Source organism: Falco punctatus (genome assembly GCF_963210335.1).
Source record: "Falco punctatus genome assembly, chromosome: 2".
In the NCBI taxonomy this organism is placed as follows: domain Eukaryota; kingdom Metazoa; phylum Chordata; class Aves; order Falconiformes; family Falconidae; genus Falco; species Falco punctatus.
Genome location: NC_137581.1, coordinates 71272212 through 71295547, shown reverse-complemented (window position 1 = coordinate 71295547; position 23336 = coordinate 71272212). Strand labels below are relative to the sequence as shown.

The 23336-nt window shown below is 44.2% G+C and overlaps 1 protein-coding gene across 1 annotated transcript in view; it reads left to right on the top strand.

Moving 5' to 3' along the window:
* Nucleotides 1-4630: 4630 nt before the first annotated feature.
* The window catches only part of ATP10A (ATPase phospholipid transporting 10A (putative)), a 118497-nt gene continuing 99791 nt past the window's right edge, over nt 4631-23336 (top strand). Inside the window, exon 1 of the mRNA XM_080377363.1 lies at nt 4631-5218. Coding sequence (XP_080233489.1) covers nt 4779-5218 — 440 coding nt within the window. The 5' untranslated portion in view covers nt 4631-4778. The remainder of the gene's footprint in view (nt 5219-23336) is intronic.

Genomic DNA, 23336 nt, shown 5'->3' with positions numbered 1-23336 from the left:
CTTCTGATGATAGGAAGAAGTTAATTGTTGAAATGGAATAATGATAACTCCAAGCATTCAAAGGCCATGACAAGTCAGATAATGACTTATTACATCAGTAATATATTTGGGATCCTTCCTCCTTGCCTATGGGGTTTTCATCCTTAGGGTTCAGGTAGGTACATTCTCAAACTGTTCCACACAACTACCAGGCCAAACACATTTTTTGGTCGACATTGCGATTCTCACATACCCACAACCCCCAAAACCATAGAAATACTTCAAATATGATCAGAGTTGATGACTCTGAGAAGATAAAAGAAATGGCTATCTAATCTCTAAGGAACCCGCCTGCTCACATAATAACAACTCGATAATGATTTCAAGCTGTAGGCCATGTGGGATCTAAAAGGCCAGGTTAATACAATGTCTTGGGCTGGACAATTCTATGGTTCCTTCTAGCCTTAAGAGCTAGGTCATACCTAAAGGCTCAGCTTTTAATGGTCTAGGCTATCAAAGATGAGCTCATTAGTCATATTATCAGCATAACCAATGCTTAGAGCCTCTGTCTTTTTCAACTTTAGTCCTTGATCTGAAGAAAATTTGTGCTGTTGAAGAAAAAAGTCAGACATTGGGAAAGGTTCTAGGGAAAGCTTGACATGCAAGAGATAGTGGTCATCAGAGGCTGAATTCAGGTTAACAACAGGAGAAATCAGAGAACAGATAGCCAGCAAAACACAGAATGGTTTGGCCCGTGAGGTGGAGGACAATCAGAAGCATCCATGTGACATCAAAGGAAGGGCTCTGCAAGGGAAGGGGACATCAATGGATGGCAGGGATGGCTCAGTCAGAACAGAGTAATCCTCAGGCATACCCCAGTTTTAGTGCTTTGCTCCAGTGACCCTGAAAGACAGTAAAGAGCCCACATTTTAGTTCAGGTTATCCAGTAAAATTAGCCCTTGGCTCTTGGGTCCTCAGGCTTTTCCAGTTAGCTCATGTTCATAGAGGGTGATACCTTGTAGGGACCACGCATCATCTGGACTGATTTAAAGCCAGACTCCCTCCACCCCCTTTCCTCCAGAAGACCCCATAAAAAAGAGATGCTGGTGTATTGCAGTTAACAACAAAAGCAACATACCTGTCATTTTGCAATCTGAAAGGTAGAGCCAGACTTGTGCATGTGTATTTTGTACCAGTTGAAAGCTGAATTTGCTGCCTGCCTCTTATTTGCAACCTCCCATACTTGGACTGTGTAGGCAGAGAGAGATCAACTATGAATTCAGATAGAAATGGTTATGCTTTCTCAAATCTCATGTGCACAGTTTTACTTAGAAAGGGAAAGATTAAATTCTTGGGAGTGTCTACATTGCCAAAATCTTTGGCTAGAAAAGCCTGGCAATCACCAGATTTTATAGGCTTTTTATAATAAGGCTAATTCTTGTTTTTATGTATCACACATTACGTGTCCTCTGGTTTTAATATAAACATCCAGGACAGGATTCTTCATGTGACTGAGAGGTTGTTATAGTCAATGGGAAAATTTTCTTGTGATACTGCCTTGTGATAGTTTAGCTTGCCTATATTAATAAAAAAGCAGTTTACTAGCAACAGAGAAAGTCCAAACCAATGATAGGAGAACAATATTTTTTCAGCTCTCGACCAGTGGGGTGTTACATTCTTTCTACTGTTTTATTTATACTGCAGCTTTGCAAGGGTGGCCCTTGGCTCTAGTGTGCTCAAATACAAGGGCTTTAAACTGTTTTGAAATTAAGGATTTAGCAAACACAGAGGTTCTTACCCAACTGTTATCTTTCTGCTGCTGTATCTATTTGTAAAACTCAGCTATTCGAGCTGGGGATTACAGAAGAACTTTCGCTCTGTTTAATATCTTTAAACTAAGTTTCTCTCCTGTTACTCCTTTGTGGAACAAAGCTTGTTAATGAGAACCCTGAGCACTCCAAAACAGAATGCAAATAAAACAGGTTTTAAAATATAGCCCACTGACTTATAGACCGTTTCGCATAGCTATGTGGTTGTAACTGACAATTTTGGGATATCTGGTGTCACAGGTTCAGTCAGTGTCACAAAGCGTAAGCACAGTTCATCCCAGGTTAGGCTCTGCATACTTGCCAGTACACAGGTGTTTTCCTTAAACAAGTAGCTTAAGGGTTATGTGAGCATGTGTCTTTTCTTACCTTGCCTTGAGCATTGTGATTTTAAATCTAATGCTATTACATCTCCAATCCTTCATTCCCTTTCAGTTACTGTTTGCTGAACATACAGTGCAAAACCTAATCTACACACCATTTCTTGCATGGCATCAGGGTGCGGTGGACTCACCTGTTTCTCAGTGACTCAGCGACCGGCTCTGTCCCCTCCCAGCACAGGTTCCTACCACCCCGCAGCACTGGTGTCTGCACCTTCCTTGGGCTCAGGCATGCCATACTTGTGAGTCATGTGGCACTGATACAGATGTGAACAGTTTGCTCTGAGGGGTGATGTGCTTTGACATCAGAAAAGAGCAAAGATTACCGTTGCTTCTCCTCTCAACCACCAACCATTGTGTAAACAAGCTAGAGGGCTCTCCAGAGAAAAGATGAATCCTCAACGCTGCTCGAGCTCCTGAGGGCCAGGAGTGAACCAGAGCCCCACAAAACAGTGGGTCGCAGAGGCAAGTCGTGGAGTCCAGCAACCTGCTTTTTGGCGTATCTGCAGCTGCCTGCAAGGAGCCTTCAGGTGGGTAAGCTTGGTTTCTGGGAACATTGCAGAGTCATACTGTATCCTCCTTGTCCCATTCTGGCATTTCTAAAGCACAGGAAAGGGATTTTTGTTCATTCCCGCATACCCCAAGTTAACCCCAAGTGTAAGCAAGTCAGGAACTGGTTTAATCAAGGCAAAAAACAAACACAGAAAATTAAAATTGGGAGGTAGTGTTTGGGTTGTTTTTTTTTTTTAATTTGTCTCCTTTGTCTGTAAGGGATAACATTTATTGTATTTTTTCCCTTATCAAGTAAGGAGCAGATTTACCAAAGAAACCCAGGCCAATTCTCCCTTTTCCCCTTGCACAAAGTAAAACCTTGTTGCTTCCGTATAATGAGCTGGGAAACCCAGGAAATCCCTGCTAAGCTTGCAGTAGCATCAGCATAGCTGACAGCAGGATTGGTAAAGGGTTTGTGGCTTCACACAGTACTAATATCAGGCTGTGCACTGAACTAGCACTCACCTAGTGCCTCAGGGCCTGAAAGGGGGTCATAATTATCTACACGTTTCTGAGCAACTACAAACATATTGCAAATGGGGAAAGAAAGGATGAAGGCGCAGCACTGTGTTATAACTACAGGCTGTGAGACTCAGGTAACGGCTTTCACGCAGTTTTCAGGCATTTTGTCATGGCAGCATCTGAAATGTGGGACCCAGGTCCTCTCCCCAGGAGATGCCCCTGTCCTGTCCTGACCTCCTTTTGAGATCAGATGTCCACACTTTGTGCCCGTTTTCCATGATAACAAGAAACTCACTGAGAAGTATTGAGGGCTCGCTACTGAATGCAGCAAGGTCCCACCTTGGGATATCACAGGATCAGGACCAAGGATCACACCACAAAACACGCAGCCTGGAGCGACCTGTAGCAACCTTTTGTGCTGCCTGAGGAATCTCATATTTAAAAGAACTGCTCTTAAACCCCAACCTCAAGTGATGCTGCAAAGACTCGCGTCCCGCCCGGTAGCAATAACCTCCGTTATTCTGGTATTACTTGATCTTGAAACATCTGCATACATTCATGTGCTTGTGACTTTAGACCAAGTCTTTCAACCTGGTTTATTCTCTCTTCCGTATTTCAAGGCCGTCTATCGCGCTCCCCACCCCCAACCCCCGCGCGGGCAGGGAGCGCGAGCCTCCGCGCGCGCGGCGCAGGCACGGCCACCCCTGGCTGGAGACCCCTGCCCCGAGGGATCCGCACGGGCATCCACGCAAAGGCTGCGGCCCGGGGCGGGCGGCACACACCGCTTTCCGCAGAAACCTCCGCTCCGGCGGCCGGCCCGGGGCGGCCCCGGGCACCGCGCCCGTACCGGGCGGGAGCGGAGAGCGGGGAGCGTGTGCGGGGAGCGGGAGCGGGGAGCGAGGAGCGGGGAGCGGGGACCGGCCGTCGCGCTGTGCCGCCCGCGCTGCGCACAGGGACGGCGGCGCCCGCGGCGCGCGGTGCTGTGGCCCGAGCCAGCGGGTACAAACTCCCGCTGGAGCGTGGGCGCGGGCCGGTGCGGCGCCGGGAGCGCTCCCGCGGGAATTTTTTCATCCTACGCCCAGACCCTCCTGGTCCTCCTCCCCGCGCCTGGCTGAAAGTCAGAAGCAGCCGCCGAAGTGTCCCTGGCGGCTCGGCGCCCCGGGCCGGGCGGGCTGTGTGCGGCACCGCCGCTCCCCGCTCCCGTTCCGCTCCCCGCGGGCCGCCCCACCGCCCCCGCGCCCCGCCGGCGGCCGCGCCATGGCGTACGGGACGGCGGCCGCCGCATCCCCCGCGCCCGGGGCCGGCCCGGGGCCCAGCCCGCCAGCGGGACGGGGCGAGGCCCGCGGGAGGAGGGCTCGGGCCGCCGCCTGCCCACGTCCCCTCCCCGGCCGAGGAGGAGGAGAAAGCGAGAGAGGTCCCGGCAGAGCGGTTAGGAGCGGGTGTGAGGGCCCTCCTCCCCCCCCGAGGGGAAGAGGAAAGGAGCGCCGTGGCGGGCGGCGGAGGATGATAACATAGGGCCGTGCCCGGCGTGGGAGCTGCCCGCGCTGCCCGGGCCGGGGCGGCTGGGGGGGCGGCAGCGATGTCCCAGGGCACGGCGGCAGCAGAGGGGGCACCCCAGGTGCTGCCGGAGGGGAAGGAGAGGCAGAGGAAGAGGAGGCGGAGGAAGAAGAAGGAGAGCAAGACACGGGTGGTACGCTCCAACTTGTTACCTGAGGCCGAGGTGGAGAAGTCCAAGAGGATGGCCCTGGCCTGCAACCGCCTCAAGACCACCAAGTACACGGCGCTCTCCTTCCTGCCCAAGAACCTCTTCGAGCAGTTCCACCGCCTGGCCAACGTCTACTTTGTGTTCATTGCGCTCCTCAACTTCGTGCCGGCTGTCAACGCCTTCCAGCCAGAGCTGGCCTTGGCCCCCGTCCTCTTCATCTTGGCGGTCACTGCCATCAAGGACCTGTGGGAGGATTACAGCCGCTACCGCTCCGACAAGGAGATCAACCACATGGAGTGCCTGGTGTACAGCAGGTGAGGCGGTGCAGGTGGGGGACGGGGGACGGGGATGGGGGGCACTGTGGCGGCGGCAGCTGGCACCAGGCATGAGGACGTGGGCAAGCAGAAGTGTGAAAGCAGGGCAGCGAGCAGGTCCATTGCAGAGGGCTTTCCTTTCCGCTCCAAGCATGAAGAAACTTCCAGTTGCTCCTGGAGCTGGTACCTTCCATCTCTTTACTCAGAACTGCGGGAGCTCCTACGGTCCTGTACCTTGAGGTGGAAGTGAGTCCCCTGCGGTTGCTGGGCTCCCCCAGTAAATCACTGATTTATGAGTAAGCAGCATTTTTTATAGGTCTACACATGTGCTCTGGGCTTGTTAGTGTTCTATGCTTTAAAGGAAGGACAGTGCGTGGCAAAGTGAATGTATGCGTAACAAGCAGTGTTTGATTTGCAAGATTTTATGCAAGCACTTGCCAGTGTTGAGCGGTCAGTTACACTGGTGTGTAGTTTCAGGCATTAACTTGGTTTATAGTAATGTGAGGCCTCAGTCAAGTAATCTACGAAATCTTCACTGAGTGAAGGAAGCATGGAGGTCAGAGGCATCTGCATTTGAGTTAGGTCTGTGGGGTTTCATGACATGTGGATTAGCGAGCCTAAGCTGTTTGCTTTTCCAAAGAATGAGGCAGTCTTTCCATTGAACGCTTACTTTTAAGTGACTGCTTTTTATTTATTGTCTCAATTGTCATCATTCCCTGTGACTTTGCTGTTTCTCAGTGCTCCAATGGATAGAGTGTTAGGTCGTTTGTCTCTTTCAGAATATTTTTTTTTTGTAATGATCTGGGCTGTGCATTTGGAACACTTGGTATCCATAAATCAGACTGAAATTACTTTTGCACCAGCATTTATGTGCTCAGAATCCAGCTTTACAGTAATTTTGTTTTGCTTTTCTCTCATTGCTAGATAGTAATCTCATAGTAGTTAAGGCTAAGGTTTTCTGGGGACTGAGAGAAAAATATGTTTTCAGAGAGAGCAGGTTTTAGTTCTGTTTCTGGTGCTTCTAAGTTTTAACAGAAATGAAACACGTGCCAAGAAGCTTACACTGTGATTCCACGGGCTGGCTGGGAGGGGTCCTCTGGGCTGACGTAAGCATTGAGGCAGAGAGTAACTCTCCTACTGCAAGAAAAGCATGTGGAAAAAAATAACATAAAATGATAAAAAGAACTCTGAAAAGGCTGCATTTTCAACATCAGTGACTCGGCTTGTTTTTTCACAAAATCATATTGGACAAGAAATCTCACCCAGGGATATTCCCCCACCAGTAGATACACATGCATGGGAACACAAGTAAAATGGCTTTATTTCTGTAAACTAAATTGAAAATAACCTAGCCGAATCACACACGTAGGCATTTCTAACCTAAGGCTGTGCCTAGTACCTTGTTTGCCTATAGTTGTCGTTAACTCTGAATGCTTTGGGGGTGTTTAGGGAGGTGGGTGGTAGGAGGGCTAGTAAGAGGCTATTCTTGGAGTAAAATAAAATAGTGATAATAAGGATGGTTAATCTAGCCTTTACCAACTAAAATCCATTTAGAAATAAGCTCTCTTATTTCCTAGATTGAAAAGAAAGAAGAAATACCTGTTGCAGAAGCTGTTCAAAATATTAACAGATACCAGTACTGGGATATTCTGGAATGTTTCTACTCCCTGCAATTTTCCATACCCCTCTCTGCTGCCAAAAAAGTCGACATGACTATGAGAAAAGGTGTACCTTGGTGTTAATACCACTTGTGCTCTTTTAAAGGGACTCCCAGCTAAGTGCATTGCCCTTTATAATGCTTGTGCTGTTCCAGAGCAGAGGTTAGATTGCTATTGGGTGATACTTAGACAGATAAATTTGGGAGTAGTTTGACTTTACATTTGCATCACAGGCATGTGTCAGCCTAGGCCCTGTGGGGCAGCAAACACGGAATCTTAGGAGCTCCATCACCTGTTCAGGGACAGCTTTCTGGTTGTGAGCAGAACTGGACAATGTGTCCTTACAGCTCACTGCAGAAGCCTGGTCCCCAGTAGCAGGTCACCTATTTCCACTTTCCAGCAGTCCCTAGGAAAAGCTTCCCTCCCACAATTAAAACAATAAAAACAAAACAGGCGGTGAAAATAATTTGCTTAAATGTTTTTAATCTGCCCACTTTTTCTTCTTTTTTATCCTTTTTTAAACTTCACCAAGTCATCTTTTGAACATCCTCCACCCCCAGTGAGTGAGATGGGACTAGAAACTTGCTGTTTTGGAGATAAAAACTAAGATTCTCGCTAACTTGAGTGACAGGGAACCAAGATTGAGAGATTTGTATCAAGGTTATGAAAGGTGCTGGGCGTTGAGTTCAGAAAAGCTGTTTTCTCAGAAGGGTGTCATGCCAGGAGAAACAGAAGCGACTGGACATGACTTTTACCTTGTTTCCTTAGTCTCTTGTTCTGGAAAAATGTTGAAGTATAAATGTCACATAAGGAAGTAGTAAATAACAGCTTTTCTCCCCACATCCGCCGTTTTATGGTGATGACCTTTTTGATCAGTTGTGCTGATCAGTTTTACCTCCTTTTGACCAACCCAGACACTCTCTCTCCTCCCCACTCTGCCACTTCCTTGTGGTGCTATGGAGGCAGACTTTGATGCAAATGCTGTCCTCGATAGAGATGCTTGTGTAGGTGGGGCAGGTTAATGAACATAGCTTCAGTGATGTGCTCCCCTAGGATTGTCAGAGAGCAGCAACTCCTCTCTTCCTGGTCAGTACTTTGTAGCTCTGAAAGAGGCCTTCTGTGAGACAGGATGTATCTGGGTGCCAGGGTGGTCCTCTGAGCCATGATGGCCTCACACAAGCTGCAAGAAAGCCACCTCAAACATGGACTACAGCGTTCAAACGCAGACTACAGCAAATGACAGCGAATTATAAATCAGCAGCTTAAGACGGGGACTTTTGCTTCGCAGTAGCAGAGAAAAGACCTCAATCTTATGTTATACACTGTTTAGTGACCCAGTAAATACTCAAATCAGATCCTGTATATTCTGTCATATATCCTCCATGTGCTTCTTTCCTGGCTGCTGAAGTACCCGTCCCCTGTTTGATTCAAGTAGCAATTAATGATGCAAGATCTACAGGACAGAGAGAATGCAGGGGTAGGCAGAGCCTACTGCTACTCAGGCCAGCTTATCAGGAGGAGGTTCAACAGCATGCGAGCAGTATCCACTTCGAGTTCCTCGGGAACAGCCTACTCAGGCGATCATGTCAGTAATCCAGTCTGGGGGAAAATACTGTGCTCTTGCTAGGCTGACTGGTTGACACTGGTGCGCTGGTGTGCAGACCAGGCTGCCTTCCTCCTGCCTGCCCAGTGGACTCAGATGACCTGTTCTCATACAGCCACTGCTGAATCAATGACTCAGTGGCTCATAGTTGGCAACACTTAGTGGACAACAGAACAGTAAAGGATGATGCAACCTAAAGTAAAAAGCTTGAAGAAAGATGCAGCTTGTTTTCACAGAAGGAAGACAGCTTTTGTTTAGAAGTTCTGGATGTTTGGGAGAGTCCCTCAAAAGATACTTTTTTCTAGAGTCAGATGGTGTCAAGTGAAAAGACCTGATTCTTTGAATAAAATGAGAAGAAGCTGTTGAGTTTGAATTGGCAGTGTATGCTGAAGAATGAAACACGCTAGAGAATTGCAGGCTTGTGTTGCTCTGTGATGGAGTTTGCAGGTCTGCCTGTAAGAGCAGTCAGGGCCATTACAGGCAAAGAGGGAATGTTTCTTAGCCAAGAGAAATTAATGGGGCCTCTCTCTGGAGGCCTTTAAGGGCAGCTCTCCCATTTAGCAATACAGAGGAAATTGGGCACTTACTTTAGGGGGACAGTTTCACAGGACACCTAGAATTTAGGTTCCGTGCAGGTGCTTAAATTAGGAAGGCTGGATCACAGCCAAAACTCTTTCTTAGTTGTTTTAAGTTCCAAAGGCATTAGAGCCACACCTGCAGAAAATTGTTCTGTGTACATAATATTTGCAAACCTGTGATCATCTTAGTGTCTCTTTATTTTTCTTCCTCATTTCCATCACACAGGGATGGAGGTTGAAGAGTGGAGGTTAAAAATTTGCAGTCTTAATGGTGAAAACTTATTTGGCTATTCTGCATTATTATCTTGGACTTGGAGGATGGAAGGGTGATTTTTTTCTCTGCAATTACTGTCCTCCAGTGCTCACCAGCTGTGGCTGGAGTTGTGCATCATACATGTAAATGTTTGCTCCAGGTAATTCCAGGATGCACACACTGCTGCCGCTCCTAAGTATTTGATACAACTAAATTTGTCACTGGAGCAGAAGTGTTAAAAGCCCTACTTGGGGCTTTGTTTTCAGTGTGCTTTTACAAAGTGTGGTATACATTTACATGGTATGTAAATAGAAGATGAATAGTGATAACTACAATCACAACAAATAATGGCACTCATCCAGCAGGGAATTACATTTTGTTACTGATTCAGTGCTGTGTTGTTGAAATAATCTCTGCTACCATTTTTCTAGGAGCCTTACGTTAAAAAGCAAAGGGCTTTGCTTTTTAAATCTACTCTCTAACTCTTGTTGTGGCCATTGAACAGTATTGCTAAAGAGTGTAATGGTCTCTGCATGCTGATCAGGGAGTGATAACTGCTTCCTCTGTCAACCTGTGACTTAGAAAATTCAAGACAAATTGGAATTTACGACTGGATATTTGTCTCCCCTCAGGTGTGGAAAATGTTTAATGGGGCACTCTGGCAGCTCTCAAAGCAGGCTGTTTTACATTAAATGTTAGTTTCTTTCTGCAAAACTCAAGAGGAGGAGAGAAGAGAGTTTGATGTGGGCAACATGTTTCATAACATTTCCAAAATACACTCCCTTCTTCCCCTCTGTCACCCTCTGTCAACCCGCCACTGAAAGCAATTCCAGCCATGGAGACAAAAGATACAGCAGTGTTACCAAACCCTCACAAGGGCAGAGCAGATCCCACTCATGGCCTCTAAAATAGTCACATGATGACTTGCCCTGCAACCACTTCACTTCTTAGGTGCCTTATTTTGCTGGCAACACCAGTCTCTGTGGAGATGGGTTGTGATTATCTCCCACTACTACCCGAATAGACCAGAGTAGCTTCTTGTCCCAAAACGTGCTGGCAGGGTAAGACATTTCTCAACAGAAGAAGTTTGTCTCATTCCTTCCAGAACACAAATGTCACTAAATGTGATTCAAAAGGAAACTACCTGGGATTACTCAATTTCCTCTGTGAGTGAGCTTGGTGCACAGAAAGCTGAAAGCAGAAAGTAGCAGTCTGAATCTGTTGGTGACATCAGTGTTCCCTCCTTGAGTTTCCGAGAGGTGCAGCTCTGTTTGTCTTACTGTGTCTTTGTCCTTCGCTTCAGTTTGGGTTGGGCTGGCAGTAAGTAAACTCATTGGGAGATGTAGTAGAGGCTCTTCTATTAGACTGATAGGGAGCAATTTCATTCTGTAGTAGTTTATCCTAGTAGTAAGGGACGTCTGTGCTAAGCTGAGACGTAGCCAGCTGCAATGCACAGGAGAACCCATCTGTCTGGCCATCTACAAGTATGCTGTTTATTTGCTATTTAGTGTAGGGCAGATTTTCCAAGTGCCTGAGTTTCACTACTGGAAAAGAAAAATGCCTCATTACTGAGCTCTTTCATTGGTATAGGCTGTCATGAGAGCAGTTGTAGGCTGTTTAATATGCTTCTGGCTAACTGCCAAAGAAGATGCTGTTAGTCTCCACTGAAAGACTTAGTGATGTCCCCAAACTAATTTTTGCAGGTACATGCTGCACTCTGGAGAGACACCATAACTTGTGCTAAGCAGACCACAGCCCAGAAATATAGGTGGCCACCTTATACGCAGATCTACTTGCTGTCATGTGTCAGTATTACCTTGAGACCATAATTATAACTAGAGGTGGCCAAAAGAATAACCGATCCACTTGGTTCTGTCAGAGTACATTTCCAAAGAAACTATACAAGAGGAAGTAATTGTATGTATTGTTCAGCTCTGCCTGGTACTGTGATTCCAGATTCCACCTTCCACATGTCATCTAGTCAGAACTGAAAACGAGAAATGAAAACCGTGACAATCATGCTATAGATCAGTGTTTTGTGGAACTGCTTGTTAGTTAGCATGGCATAACTCAGCCAGGGCATTCCTTCTGCTAGCAGACCAGTCCTCCAGAAGTACTTATTAGAGTAGCGCTCTCAAGCTCTGCCTGGGAGTTCTTAATTTTACTATGGGAGTGTTGGAGGACTCCCAGGAATGAAAAAAACTTAAGCAGCTTCTTGCGATTTTCCCTCCTCCTCCTGATTAATGTTAGCTGATAAGGAAGGTGAAAATAGAGAAGGAAGGAGTGTCCCTGTCGCTGGGCAGGATTTAATTCAGACGCCTCATCCAGGCTTACACAACTCGTGTGTGGATAGGCAGCCTACCTTGACAACAGCAGCAGGAGAAGTCCGAGTGCCTGATCTCCCTTTGCCATGTAATCCAGCATGTTCTGCATTTGCAGGGCAGTCACTCTGCCCAAGAACAGTGTAAGAGGTGCCTCTCCTCTCTCCCTGCAATACTAGACCTTTTGGGTACGTGTGGGGGTTTTGTGTATGTACACAGTAAAGACAATGCAGCTGGCAAGCCAAACACATGGCTTCAGGGTTATGCCTAATTTGCAGGATTTACGCTGTGCAGGCTTGGTTTTAGCAACCACATATATTGAGAGCAATTAAGTTCATGAAAAGCAGAACAATTTGTTTCACTTCACATAGTTGGGGAGGCGAACCAGTTTCCACAGCCGACCTTCAGCCTCAGTGTTTTTCACTTGGGAGCTGGCACTAACGCAAGTATGTTAGTGGCCAGTCATTTTTGTACCCAGAAGAGATCCACAGCAGAAACACAATCCAAAGCCTGCTGCTACCCTGCAGCAATACACTCTGCTTCATCTTGTCTCACCAGGAACTGGAAGCCAGACAGTGGGAGTCTCTATACGTGGGGCCAGGGAGAGTGCATTTCAATGAATGGCATAATCATAAAGTGAGGAGCCAACTTGATGCTAAAAGCCAGGACACTGACCTCTTAGTGATAAATTTGCGTAGGTGTATGGGCAGCATCTTCCTCTGATGTATGTCAAGCACAAAAGTTGACCCAAAATGCAGCCACAACGCAGATGTGTGAAAGGTGCTAGCTTATAGCTTTTCCTGGGTAGGGATTGTGGTGGTGTGCAGGGGAGAGGAGGTGCAAAGGGCATGACAGTGACATGCGGTGTTAGGAGCTTCAGTAGCTCTAAGTACTGAGCTCAACTGAGGAAAGGTGCATACACAAATATATCTTTGATTCTGAAAGATTTGATAAAGCAAGCCTCAGATTTAGTTTGAGGAAGGTGACCTGCATGTTTCTGAATGAGTTGGTTTAATCTTTGCTGTGTGTCCAGGAAGTGGGAATGAGGGGGGCCCAAACCGAGAGTTTATAGTGCCTGCAGGATGTGAGCTGCAAGGAACAACTTTCTCTCTTTCGCCATTTCTAGGATATCGTTACACAGCCTGTCCATAGAAAGCTGCTAGCCACCCAGCTAATAGGGTGTTCTGTGCTGTGGACTTCTGAAGATACCTAACCCTTACCAGCCGGGAAACTACCATCTAGTTCATTGCTCCAATGGCAGCAATGTTTTATTCTGTTTTGAAATTGTTGCAGGTGAAGATGTCTGCCATGGTCAGCATACATCCTTAAGGACACGTTGGTCAAAGGACAGTCTTGAACTGGCAAGGCATGTGTTTTCAGGGGCAAGGCATGCATTTCAGGGATGGGAAACATCTGTCCATCTCCTCTGCTGTTTTATTACAATTTTGTTCTTGTCTGATCACAGTTTCTCTAGAGTGACAAATAGGCCAGTCTCTTCAGTGCAGCGGCCAACATTTGCATCATGCTCAGTCATTTCATAAACCCAGACTCTGCTGGAGATTTGTTACAATAGGCATGGAGGTCACTTGTTTTGTTTTTATGTTCTGGTTGCCTGGAGATACTGACCTACTTCAAGGAAGAGTTTAAATGCTTGACCGACAACTGCACTGCAGTTCTTATATATCTGTGCTGCTACTATATTGACACTGTGGGTGTGAACGCTGTTGCAGAATATTTGGTATTTCTGTAGTTTTGACCTTTTGGAGAGGAAGAGAAAGTCCATTCTGAAGTGACAGCATTTGTAACCATAGCTGTTTTGCACGTTATCTTACGCTCGCTAGACTTTTTCTAGGTTGAACAGCCACATACCTATATGCTTGCCCCTTGACTGTTCACCTTCCTACCTTCTGGTAACAACCTGAATATGGCTGTTTTGGCTGTTTAGCTGATACTGTTTGTTCACTAACAAGTCATTGGGCATTGTTGTGGAATCTCGCAAAATACTAAGACAACACATAAAGTGCTGAATAGCAGTCACCTAAATACAACTGAGAGCAGTGTTCAGATTCTCTCAAAATCCAGACATGGAGCAAGACATCTTAGAAGAGATGCCAGTGGATAAATTTTAGCAGGCAGATTTAGCAGCCAAACCCTTAAAAATGCAGGAAGTTCATTAAGCACATTAGAACAACATAATCTGTTTTTTGCAAAAGTAGATAATAAGAAATCAAATCCAATCCACCTAAGTCTGATATTGCAGTTGTAGTACATTGTTTTTATGTGGGCCCACACTTAACGTTTGAGGGTTCCATATTTTCTTTTTCTCACTTTTTACAGTTCCCATGTTCTCATTGTCAGCATCCCCTTGCTATACTTCCCTCTGCTGTACACCTGCAAAGCTGTGAAAACTTGATCTTACACAGTTTACTAGAATACATATATTGATTTTATCTGCACACTTGAAAGCATTCTGATCTTCCTTCTTTGCTATCTTATGTTCATATTTTAACAGAGATGTTTGGGTGGCCGTGCCTGTCTCCTGAGTTGATTTGTGTCTTAACTCTTCTGCATATGCCATTAGTTGTCTTCCCTGTAAACAGTAGTGAGCTGCTGATTGTAGCTGGCTGGCAGGAAACCCTCCAAAGTGCTGATTAGGTTGTCTGTGACCTGAGGAGAATATTTCCTGAAGGAGTCTGTTCAGGTTCTTTCTGGGACAAGAGGTGAGATTTATTTCATGTTGCTTTTAGCAACAGTCTGACTAGTCATCTACACTTGTGCCACTATCAGTGGAGAGCACTGAACAGTTTGAGGAGGAGGGGGAAATCCTTCCAGTTTGAGACACTTACTTAGGTCAGTTTGAATCAGGAGGTCTTTACCTCTCTCCAGTGATGACATAGGTGAAGCTGAACTAGCTTATACAGCTGTTTTCAGATAAGATGAATCCCATTAGTAAGCTCAGTGGGAATAGATATTAATTCCTCTTAAAGCTCCGTATGATTTTTGGACTGTAGAAAGGGAGCCTGTCCTTCTCAATACATTTAATGATTTAAGAACTACACTTTGAGAATAACAGATGCAAGTATGTTCACCTGTCAGGTGAAGGTCATAACCCAGTATCCACTGTTTCAACTCTTGCCACATTCTGCCTTCAGCATTAGCCATGAACATATTGTTCATACTTGTGAAAAGTATATATATCATTTATCTCAGTGCTGAGGAACAATGTAAGAGATGAGTTGTTATCAATAAATAATTTTCCTCTTTGAATAACTGATTGCATTTGCATTTCCTTGAAGTTTTTCAGGCTGCTTACATAATGTGAGGAATCTTGGTATTTGTGGTTGTTGTTTGCTCTTTAATCTCAGATGGCAGCTTTTGGGGAGGACTGTTGAAACGTAAGGTAGGATGTTCCTAATTCTTCTGTTTGTCTGGATGTACCTAAATGTTAGGTCAGCTAAAACCACTTTCCAAGCTGTGTCTCTTAAAATGCAGAGGGCAGTTGTGTGTTTCACATAATCATGGCTGTTACAAGAGTGAAAGTGGGGCTTCACTGCCAGGTGCCTCACAAATACCACATTGGGCTTACATTTCACGTCCAGTTGGATCCGGTGTTAAAACCTGCAAGCGACATTACTAGGCGATCAGGGATTGAATCAGAGGGATAAATGATCAAATTATTTTGCTTTTTTAAGTATTGCTGGTTTACCCTTCGTTGCCAGTTTCGATGCTGGAATTTTAGTGCCCACCCATAGGGAGCACAGGCACATGCAGACACTATGTAGCTGTAGAAGAGGGGCAGCACCCTAAGATGTGGTGCCACTGTTTGCTGTCTTGAAATTCCGAAGTCCTGTTCATCTGCTTGTTTGCAACATTTACACTCTGCTCTTCCTGATTGTTCAGGCTTAAATGTATAGTCTCCTATCGGTTTTATCTTACATTATGTCCCTTATTTATTTTCAGTACAGTTCCCTGTGTCTGTCTGCTTTTTATCATGGGATCGTAGGTGTGTGTGGGAGCTCCTGTTTCTGTCAGGATCATAAATTCATTTAGGTTGGAAAAGACCTTCAAGACCATCAAGTCCAACCATTAACCTAGCACTGCCAAGACCACCACCAAACCATGGCCCTAAGCACCATGATCCTGTGGGAGCTTTCCAAAATGCAAGTTCAACAGAAAAGCTGTACCACAGCTGAGCCAACCATCAGTCCAGTAGTGCTGATGTTTAATCTGCCACACCCATTTCCCAGGAGTCCAGTTTGAAGTCTGTAATAGCCCTTGTCATGGACCAAACAATCCATGATATCTCTTCAATTTCAGGAATACCCCAGTGGAATGCTTTTTTAAGTTCTACCATGTTATATAATAAACTTGACTTATTAGCAGTGAAATAGCTTTTCTTCCTGGAGTGGAGCATCTGCCAGCTCATGCCAGAAGAATGTGTAGAAGACCAGTAAGATCCATCTGCCAAAGAATACTGAAGCATAGGATCTCCAGCCTGACGGTATATTGCTGGTCGTAGAGCTAGCAAAGCTAGCACTGAAAGGATGAAAAATCAACAACCAGTGAATTTTTGTATTTCCCAAGTGTTTGGTTGTTGATATGTTTTTTTTATTTTGGGTCGATTGTTTTTTTTGTTGGGTTTCTTTTTGTGTTTCAGTTTTTTTCCAGTTAATAAGCCAGGTAGAAATTATCAGTTACTACCCCAGTTTCAAAACTTAAAGGATGACACTGATCATTACCAATCGCACTAAAGATAAAACTCATGAGAAAAATTAAGCCCAAAAGATTTATTCTTTTTTCAAACAGAAGTACTGAAGAAGAATCTAGTGTGATAAAGACAGAAATAGTGTCTTTGAAGCACATACAGTGTCTCTACCTTTTAAAGACTTTGTTCAGCATTTTAGTGTAAGATTTCTCTAAAATTCCCCATGGTTATTCTAAATTCAATCCTTCTTGGAATGCAGGGAGCAGAAGAGGAGGAGGAGAGTTCCTGAGTTTATTTTCAATGGCATTTGGTTTGGCTTGGAGGATTTTTATAATGCTGATTGGTCCTTGCATATTAATTCATGTTCTTCTGCTGCTGCTTCTAAGTTGGAAACTTTCCAGTTTATTATTTTACATCTGGCAATCTCATCCTCTGTTGTTTAACCTTTATGCTTTATCACTAGAAATAGCTGGTTTATGCAGTGAATCCAGCCTCTTTGTCATAATAACATTCCCTTCAGCTGTCCTATCTGTCAAGTTGCAGAAAGGTTTTTGGTTGTTTGGTTTGGTTTGGTTTTTTTTAACCACTATCCACATTTACAGAAAGCATGCCTAGTGCTGCACCCTACCAAAAAGTTTTAAGCAAGAAAATAGGATACGTGTTCTTTACTCTTTACCACTGGAAGAAACTTTAGAAACACAACCACATCTACAGAAGTGATTAAGACCAATGGTGCATTGCCCCAGCTAGTCAAGCAGTATTTAAACTAGACGCAGACCTGATTGCTGATCATTTAGGAGCAGAGTTCTTACTTTTCCACTTTCTGAATATATATCCGGATGTCCAGCACTTCCATGGGATGTCTCCTCATCCATGTCTAACTCTGTTCTGACCTGCTTTTGTAACTCATTAGTTCCAGTTAGATTCCACAGCAGTTCATTCCACAGAGGTCATACGGAATATAAAAATATCATAACACCGGTCAGTGTTCCCTGTAAATTTTATTTCTGTGCTACACACCTGTACATATTTAGTGGGAGCTCTAAGGTGATATGCAGTATAGAGTGAGAAACTATGCACTGTGTATTTAGAAAGCTTACTCTGTTCATCCTTTTGCCCAAGTGTAACTCAAATAAGAAGCAATTTTTTTTCTGTCTATGCAGTTGGTTGCATGAATGCCAGTCCTTAAAACTCAGCCATAAAAAGTGTGTTTATATGGTATACGTTCAGCTTGAAGTGGGGCTGTCCCAGCTGGTAAATCTGAACAGCTTCATAGCACCATGCAGAGGTGCTTGCTGCTTTGGAAGCAATATGGGCCATTACTGCTGTGCTGTCTCTTAGCAAGGCTTGTCAGCTCGAACATGGCCAAGTTCACATGGCTAACCATTTTCTGTCTGTGGATGGGGCACATCTGGTGCTTGTGTGTGGGACCCTGTACCCTGTCCTAATTATTGTCCTTAGACTGAAAAAAGCCAGTAAGAATGTTCAGTAAATACAGATGCAGATTACATGACCACTTAGTTTTGGGGAGTTGTTTCATTTTAACTCTGACCAAATGGACGGTAAACCATGATTCTCATTACTAGCAGTTAATGACAGCAGTATTTCTTGAGTAACTTTAGATGAGGAAATAATTTTTTTTAGAGACATTAATGTAATAGGTGTGATTTACCACATCAGCATAGATCAGGTTACTAGAAGACTCACAATTTGGGGTTGGAAAGCAAATTAAACAAGCTGGATACAGGCTTAAGATAAGCAAGTGAAACAGATGTAAACAAGTGCTACTGCAAGTTGTTATCCTACCATATTTCTGCATCTGAACGCATTTTTACTGAGAACGTAAATGAAGTGAAAAAGCTGCTTTTGAATACTTAGGAAGGAAGCATAACATTCTTAGTTTTCCAAAGCTTCAAAAAAGCAACCTGTCGTGCCACAGCTGTGTAGGTAGTTCGTGCTCCAGAATCATGTTCACCCTGCTTGAAGTCAGCAGAACTCTCTTTGTGCCATGAGTTTTCCCCTCGCTTTCTAAAATAATTTGGTCAATCTGACATCCACCATGTGATCTACAGGATCACCTTGCATGACCAACTTTGCCGGCTTTCATACTTGACATCTCTCTGCATCTATCCCTGTTGTAAGGGCAATCCCTGGTGATTTCTGTAGGGAACTCAAAGGCACATTTATGCCATGAGGCAGGGAGGTCTGTATTGGCAGTGTGGCAGTGTGGGCAGAGCCCTTTGCGGCATTACTGGGATTAGTGTCTCCGAGCTGCTCAGCAAGGCTTGTGAACTAGTCTGTGTAAGGCACGTAATGCACTGGTACGGTCATACTGCTTTGAGAGGGAAGCTGGCTGTACAGCAGTTGGTTCAGATGTCTCTAACTTGAGTTTCAAGATTATTTTGCACCTCAGAGGACTCTGTGAACTTGTTTACATAAATGTTCTAATCAAGAGGAAAAATTGAGGTTAAAGTGTTTGCAGCTATAGATAGTACCATCAAATGTTCAGTCCTTGGACTGGGAAAATATTAAAAAGATGATTGGGAGCTTAATAAATCTTAAAATGTGTACGAATGGAGGCACAGCTGTTCCTCTGTAAAGGCAGCCAACAGCGTTTTGTACACCTCAGTCGGTTTGCTTTACGACAGAGTGGGTACAAGGAGAAAATGGCCAGGGTGACAGTTTTGCTGTCTTGCCAAGAGAAAGTGTGACTTCATAACTAGCAAGTTAGCAGTTTGTATGCTGGGACAGCTGTCTTATTTTGCATAACTGTGCTATTTATCAACAAACCTCTGAATAGTAGACAACAAACAGCCACTGAATGGGTGGCCATTACAAAAGCAGAGGTGGGTCTTTTTCCCCAGGCCTCTGAAGAGTTGAGAAACTGATGGCCAAAATAACCACAGTGTTTTCATGGTACTGAAAGCAGGCAATGCAAATAGCCAAGAAAGTGGAAATTCAGTCTTTTCACCATGACCTGGGATTATGCTTTGGCCAGCTCGAACTTTTGGTCCTGTTTTACGTTTCCAGGAGAGGCACGTTACTTCTGAAGTTGTGCTTTGAACTCTCCTGGCACAGAGAGGGCTGATGGCTGACAAGGAGATCAGGCTGCAAGGGTGGTACAAGCAGTCCTTAATTCATCCTGCTAGGAGAGGGAAGAATAGAGCCAGACTTCATGCATAAGTAGCACTGGCTCTGTATCCTGTTTCAAGTTATTAAAATAACACTCAGTGTTTTTTTTAAAAGGAATTTTACTGAATGCTCTCTAATGCCCATAACAATTTTAGATGCTGGGAAGTAAATATTTTTCTTCCACCAGTGTGTTTTGGCTTTTTTTCCCACTTGGCAAGCACTGGTATCTGGGGGTTTTGTGTTTTGTTTTGGTTATTCTTCTGCAATATTTAGGATGAAGTAGAAATTAACTTTGCTACCAATACCTTGCAGATACACATACACAAGATACTTGAGCTTGCCAAAACAAGTTATTTTTTGCATCAGCACTCTTGATTTTATTTTCTGCTTGCATGTTTTCAGAAAAACAGTGCTTCTTACCAGCTGCTGTGGACAAAACATTGTGGCTGCAAGATCGACAAACTGACGGCTTTTTAGTTAATACTGTAGAGGTCAGCTATGGGAGAGGCAGTTGGGGAAAAAATAGGAAAAATTTGATTATTAGAAGGCCGCTTAAGATAAGACCAATGCTAAGATAAATTAAAAAATAAGGCAAAAGACAGATGTGGTTCTGACCTCTAATGTCAGAAAAATGAACTGTTAGTGCTTATAACTGGGCCTTGAAATGAGCCCTGGAAGTAGACTAGGGCTCTGTGTGATGGTTTTGATTTACATCCCGCCCTTGATTTCTTTTTTTGATGGACAGTTTTCTGTATCATGACAGACTAATTTTGCTTCACAAGCACATGAACTCTCCCCGCAGCAAGATGGAAACATCACCTGTGAGAGAAAGTCAGCAGTCCCAAGGCAAGCTGTATCCTCCCCAACTCAGGTCTTTAAGGGCATCAGTGGATGAAGATGTGCTTACCATATCCTTCCTGTTTATCCAGAGCACTGTTAAATATCCCGTCTACACCAGAGTCATGTGCCCTTCTGCCCTCTTTTTTTCTTTTCTTGTTTGGACTAGTGTCTTTTTGAATTACTAAAAGGCCTTCAAGCATTTTAGGAAAGAGGATGGTGTTGAATCTTAAACATGGGAAGTCAGCAGATCTCCACTAGAGTCTTCGATGGGATCTTGGGCAAGTTGCATAACCCTTTCTGTGCGTCAAAGTCATAGTCTGCAAAAGGGGAACAGCATGATCTATCTCACAGGATTTTTGTGGTTTGACCTGGGACTTTTAAAAGAGGTCTTTGTTGTGATTTGATTCCCCTTAAAACTGAATGGGAGTTCAGTGTCTTGATTGTCTCATTTCAGGGTTTTCAAAGCAGCTATCTTATGTAGAAAAGCTTGATTATTTTTTCTTTTTCCCCTTGGATTTCTGCATTATTAGTGATTTGATTTCAAGATCCCTTAAAATGGAGTAACAAATAGGTTATGGAAAAACTACAGGCCTGGTCATAAAGAAATCTGTATCTACCATCTAAAAGGATCTGATTAGTCCCAAAACTACTGTGGTAAATGGATTATAATCACTCTACTTCTCCCATGATTCTCAGGGAAACTGTGAAATAAAAAATATTTTAAGGGGGCATTGTCAAGAAAAAAGATGGGCATTTAGTTAAGACAAAGCAAAACATTTGGAGGTGCCATGTGTAGAAATAGCCACTTTCAGAAATACCTCTTTACTGAAAAAATGTTACTGCACAGGAACAGTTGCCAGCTGGTAGAGATGGAAGAACTTAAAGGAAAGGAACAATGCAGAATTAGAACATATGTACAGTGACAAATTATGTGCAGAAAGAGATAATATTAAAAGTCCTCCATCATGTTCCTTAGCTAGAAATAATCCTGTGAAATATTTGTTCGAAAGATCAAATAAAAAAAGACTTCATAGCAAGGAAGGGTAATAATGAAACTATCTCTAGCAGATATTCTGAAAATATTTCAGGTGAGAAACTTTTCTTGTGTAACAGTCTCACAGGTTTTTACTGTAGGTAATGAGGAGTTCTGCAAATACCTGGACACAAGGATCACTTAATGCCATCAGACTGAAAATGGGGTGTGTTTTTTTGGAAAACTTGCACAGAGGAAGTGCTGATAAACAAGTGAAACATTAAGCCCAATTCTGTGTTCGCTTACCTTCCCTAGAACTGGACTATGCAATGGTTTTAAACTCAGAGATTTAGATTGCACATTGAGAAGAAATTTTTTTATGATGAGGGTGATTAGGCACTGCAACAAGTTGCCCAGAGAAGCTGTGGATGCCCCATCCCTGGAAGTAATCAAGGTCAGGTTGGATGGGGCTTTGAGTAACCTGGTCTAATGAAAGGTGTCCCTACCCATGGCTGAGGGGTTGGACTACCTAAACCATTATGTGATTATGTGATTCTATGTCTCTGTGAGCAAAAGAAAGGACTTACACATGACAATCTGATCAGAGGGAAAACTGGGATTCCCAGAAAGGTTGAGATTAAGGCATTAAGTACCTTCTGTATCTACCAGCCAAACTACCTTTAAACTGCTGAAGTTGCTTGGTTTTCTCTGAAACCGTCTAGAGCAAGATGAGATTTGTCTTGCTTGGCTTCAGCTGTTTGGATATTAGGCATTCAGTCCCACAAACTCTTTGCCTCCTCACTAGCCTGGGCAGAAAGACAGGCATCTCCAGAGAGCTGTTGTTCTTATCCATCTTCTGCTGGGAAGAATCACCCATCAGAAGTACCCTTGGCCACCTTGCCATCTGCAGTGGAGACAGCTAGGCAAGTAAAGCAGATGAGGTCCCTCGCATCTGGACAGCTGAAATAAGGTGAGATAAAAACCTTGTCTCCCCAGAAGGGTGGATGTGGATGTGTGTAAAGGTGGTCTTACTAACAGACCTGTCACCTGCTTGTCTGACTTTGTTGTAAATATCAAACTTTGTTAAGAATTTTAGTAACTAAATGTTACTAAGTTTTAAGCCCAATTACTGCTGTTCTGTTGCTTTATACAAGCCAGGGATGTGCTTTCTCAGGGGCAGATCTTCTTGTTGTCGTACATGTATCACTGAGCTGCTCATCAACACCAAATCCTGTGCTGTATTATAGACCCAGTTTTGTCAGAAGTCCTGTAATTTTGTTAGTGCACCTGCTGTTTTTCTAACAATTGTCATGCTTCATTTCTCACTGGAGAGACTTTGCTTTTCCCATCAAGTGTGATTGAAGCTAGCAAACCCAGCAGCAAGGCAGAAGTCCAGACCCAGGCCACCTCCAGCCCTGTGCCAGCATGGTGCCAAGGGAGCCCTCTAATGTCAAAGTCGTATTGCCAGCAGACGGAGCCTTTCTGGCCGTGTCCTTTGCCACCACTCTCGCCCAAGAAAATACAGGCTTCCAAAAGCTGTGGGCATATCTGAATCCACTCAGATCTACTGCCAAAAGAAGTTAACCCTTTATGGTATCCTTTTAAAAAATTACTTGGTAGACCTTTCATTTTCTGAATAGTACTCAAAGGCTGTTTATGGTTATCCGTAACTAAGAAGTTGAAATTTATAAATAGTCAGTGCTAAAGTCTTTCTGGCAAAGACTTCGATGATGCTACAGGAAGAATTCCTCTGTCAGATATATAGGCACTTTAAATGCTTTTCCATTTTCAATAGCACTGAACGTCTCTGCAGAATGGTATCTTCCATAAAATAGGGAGATGTTTGAAAAGGACACGTACTTCTGAGAGTCTGTCCATTGCCCCTGCTGTCTTCTGTACCTCTGTAATAGTTTTGTAAACATTAGGCTATTTTGAGCAATACAAGTGTTCTGCTTCATGTAGAAGGGAAAGAGACATTGCTAAAGAGCTGATAGAGATATATTGTTTTGTGAAGAAAAACTCTCTTTCCAAGCCTTTAGTTCTCTCCTGTTTTGC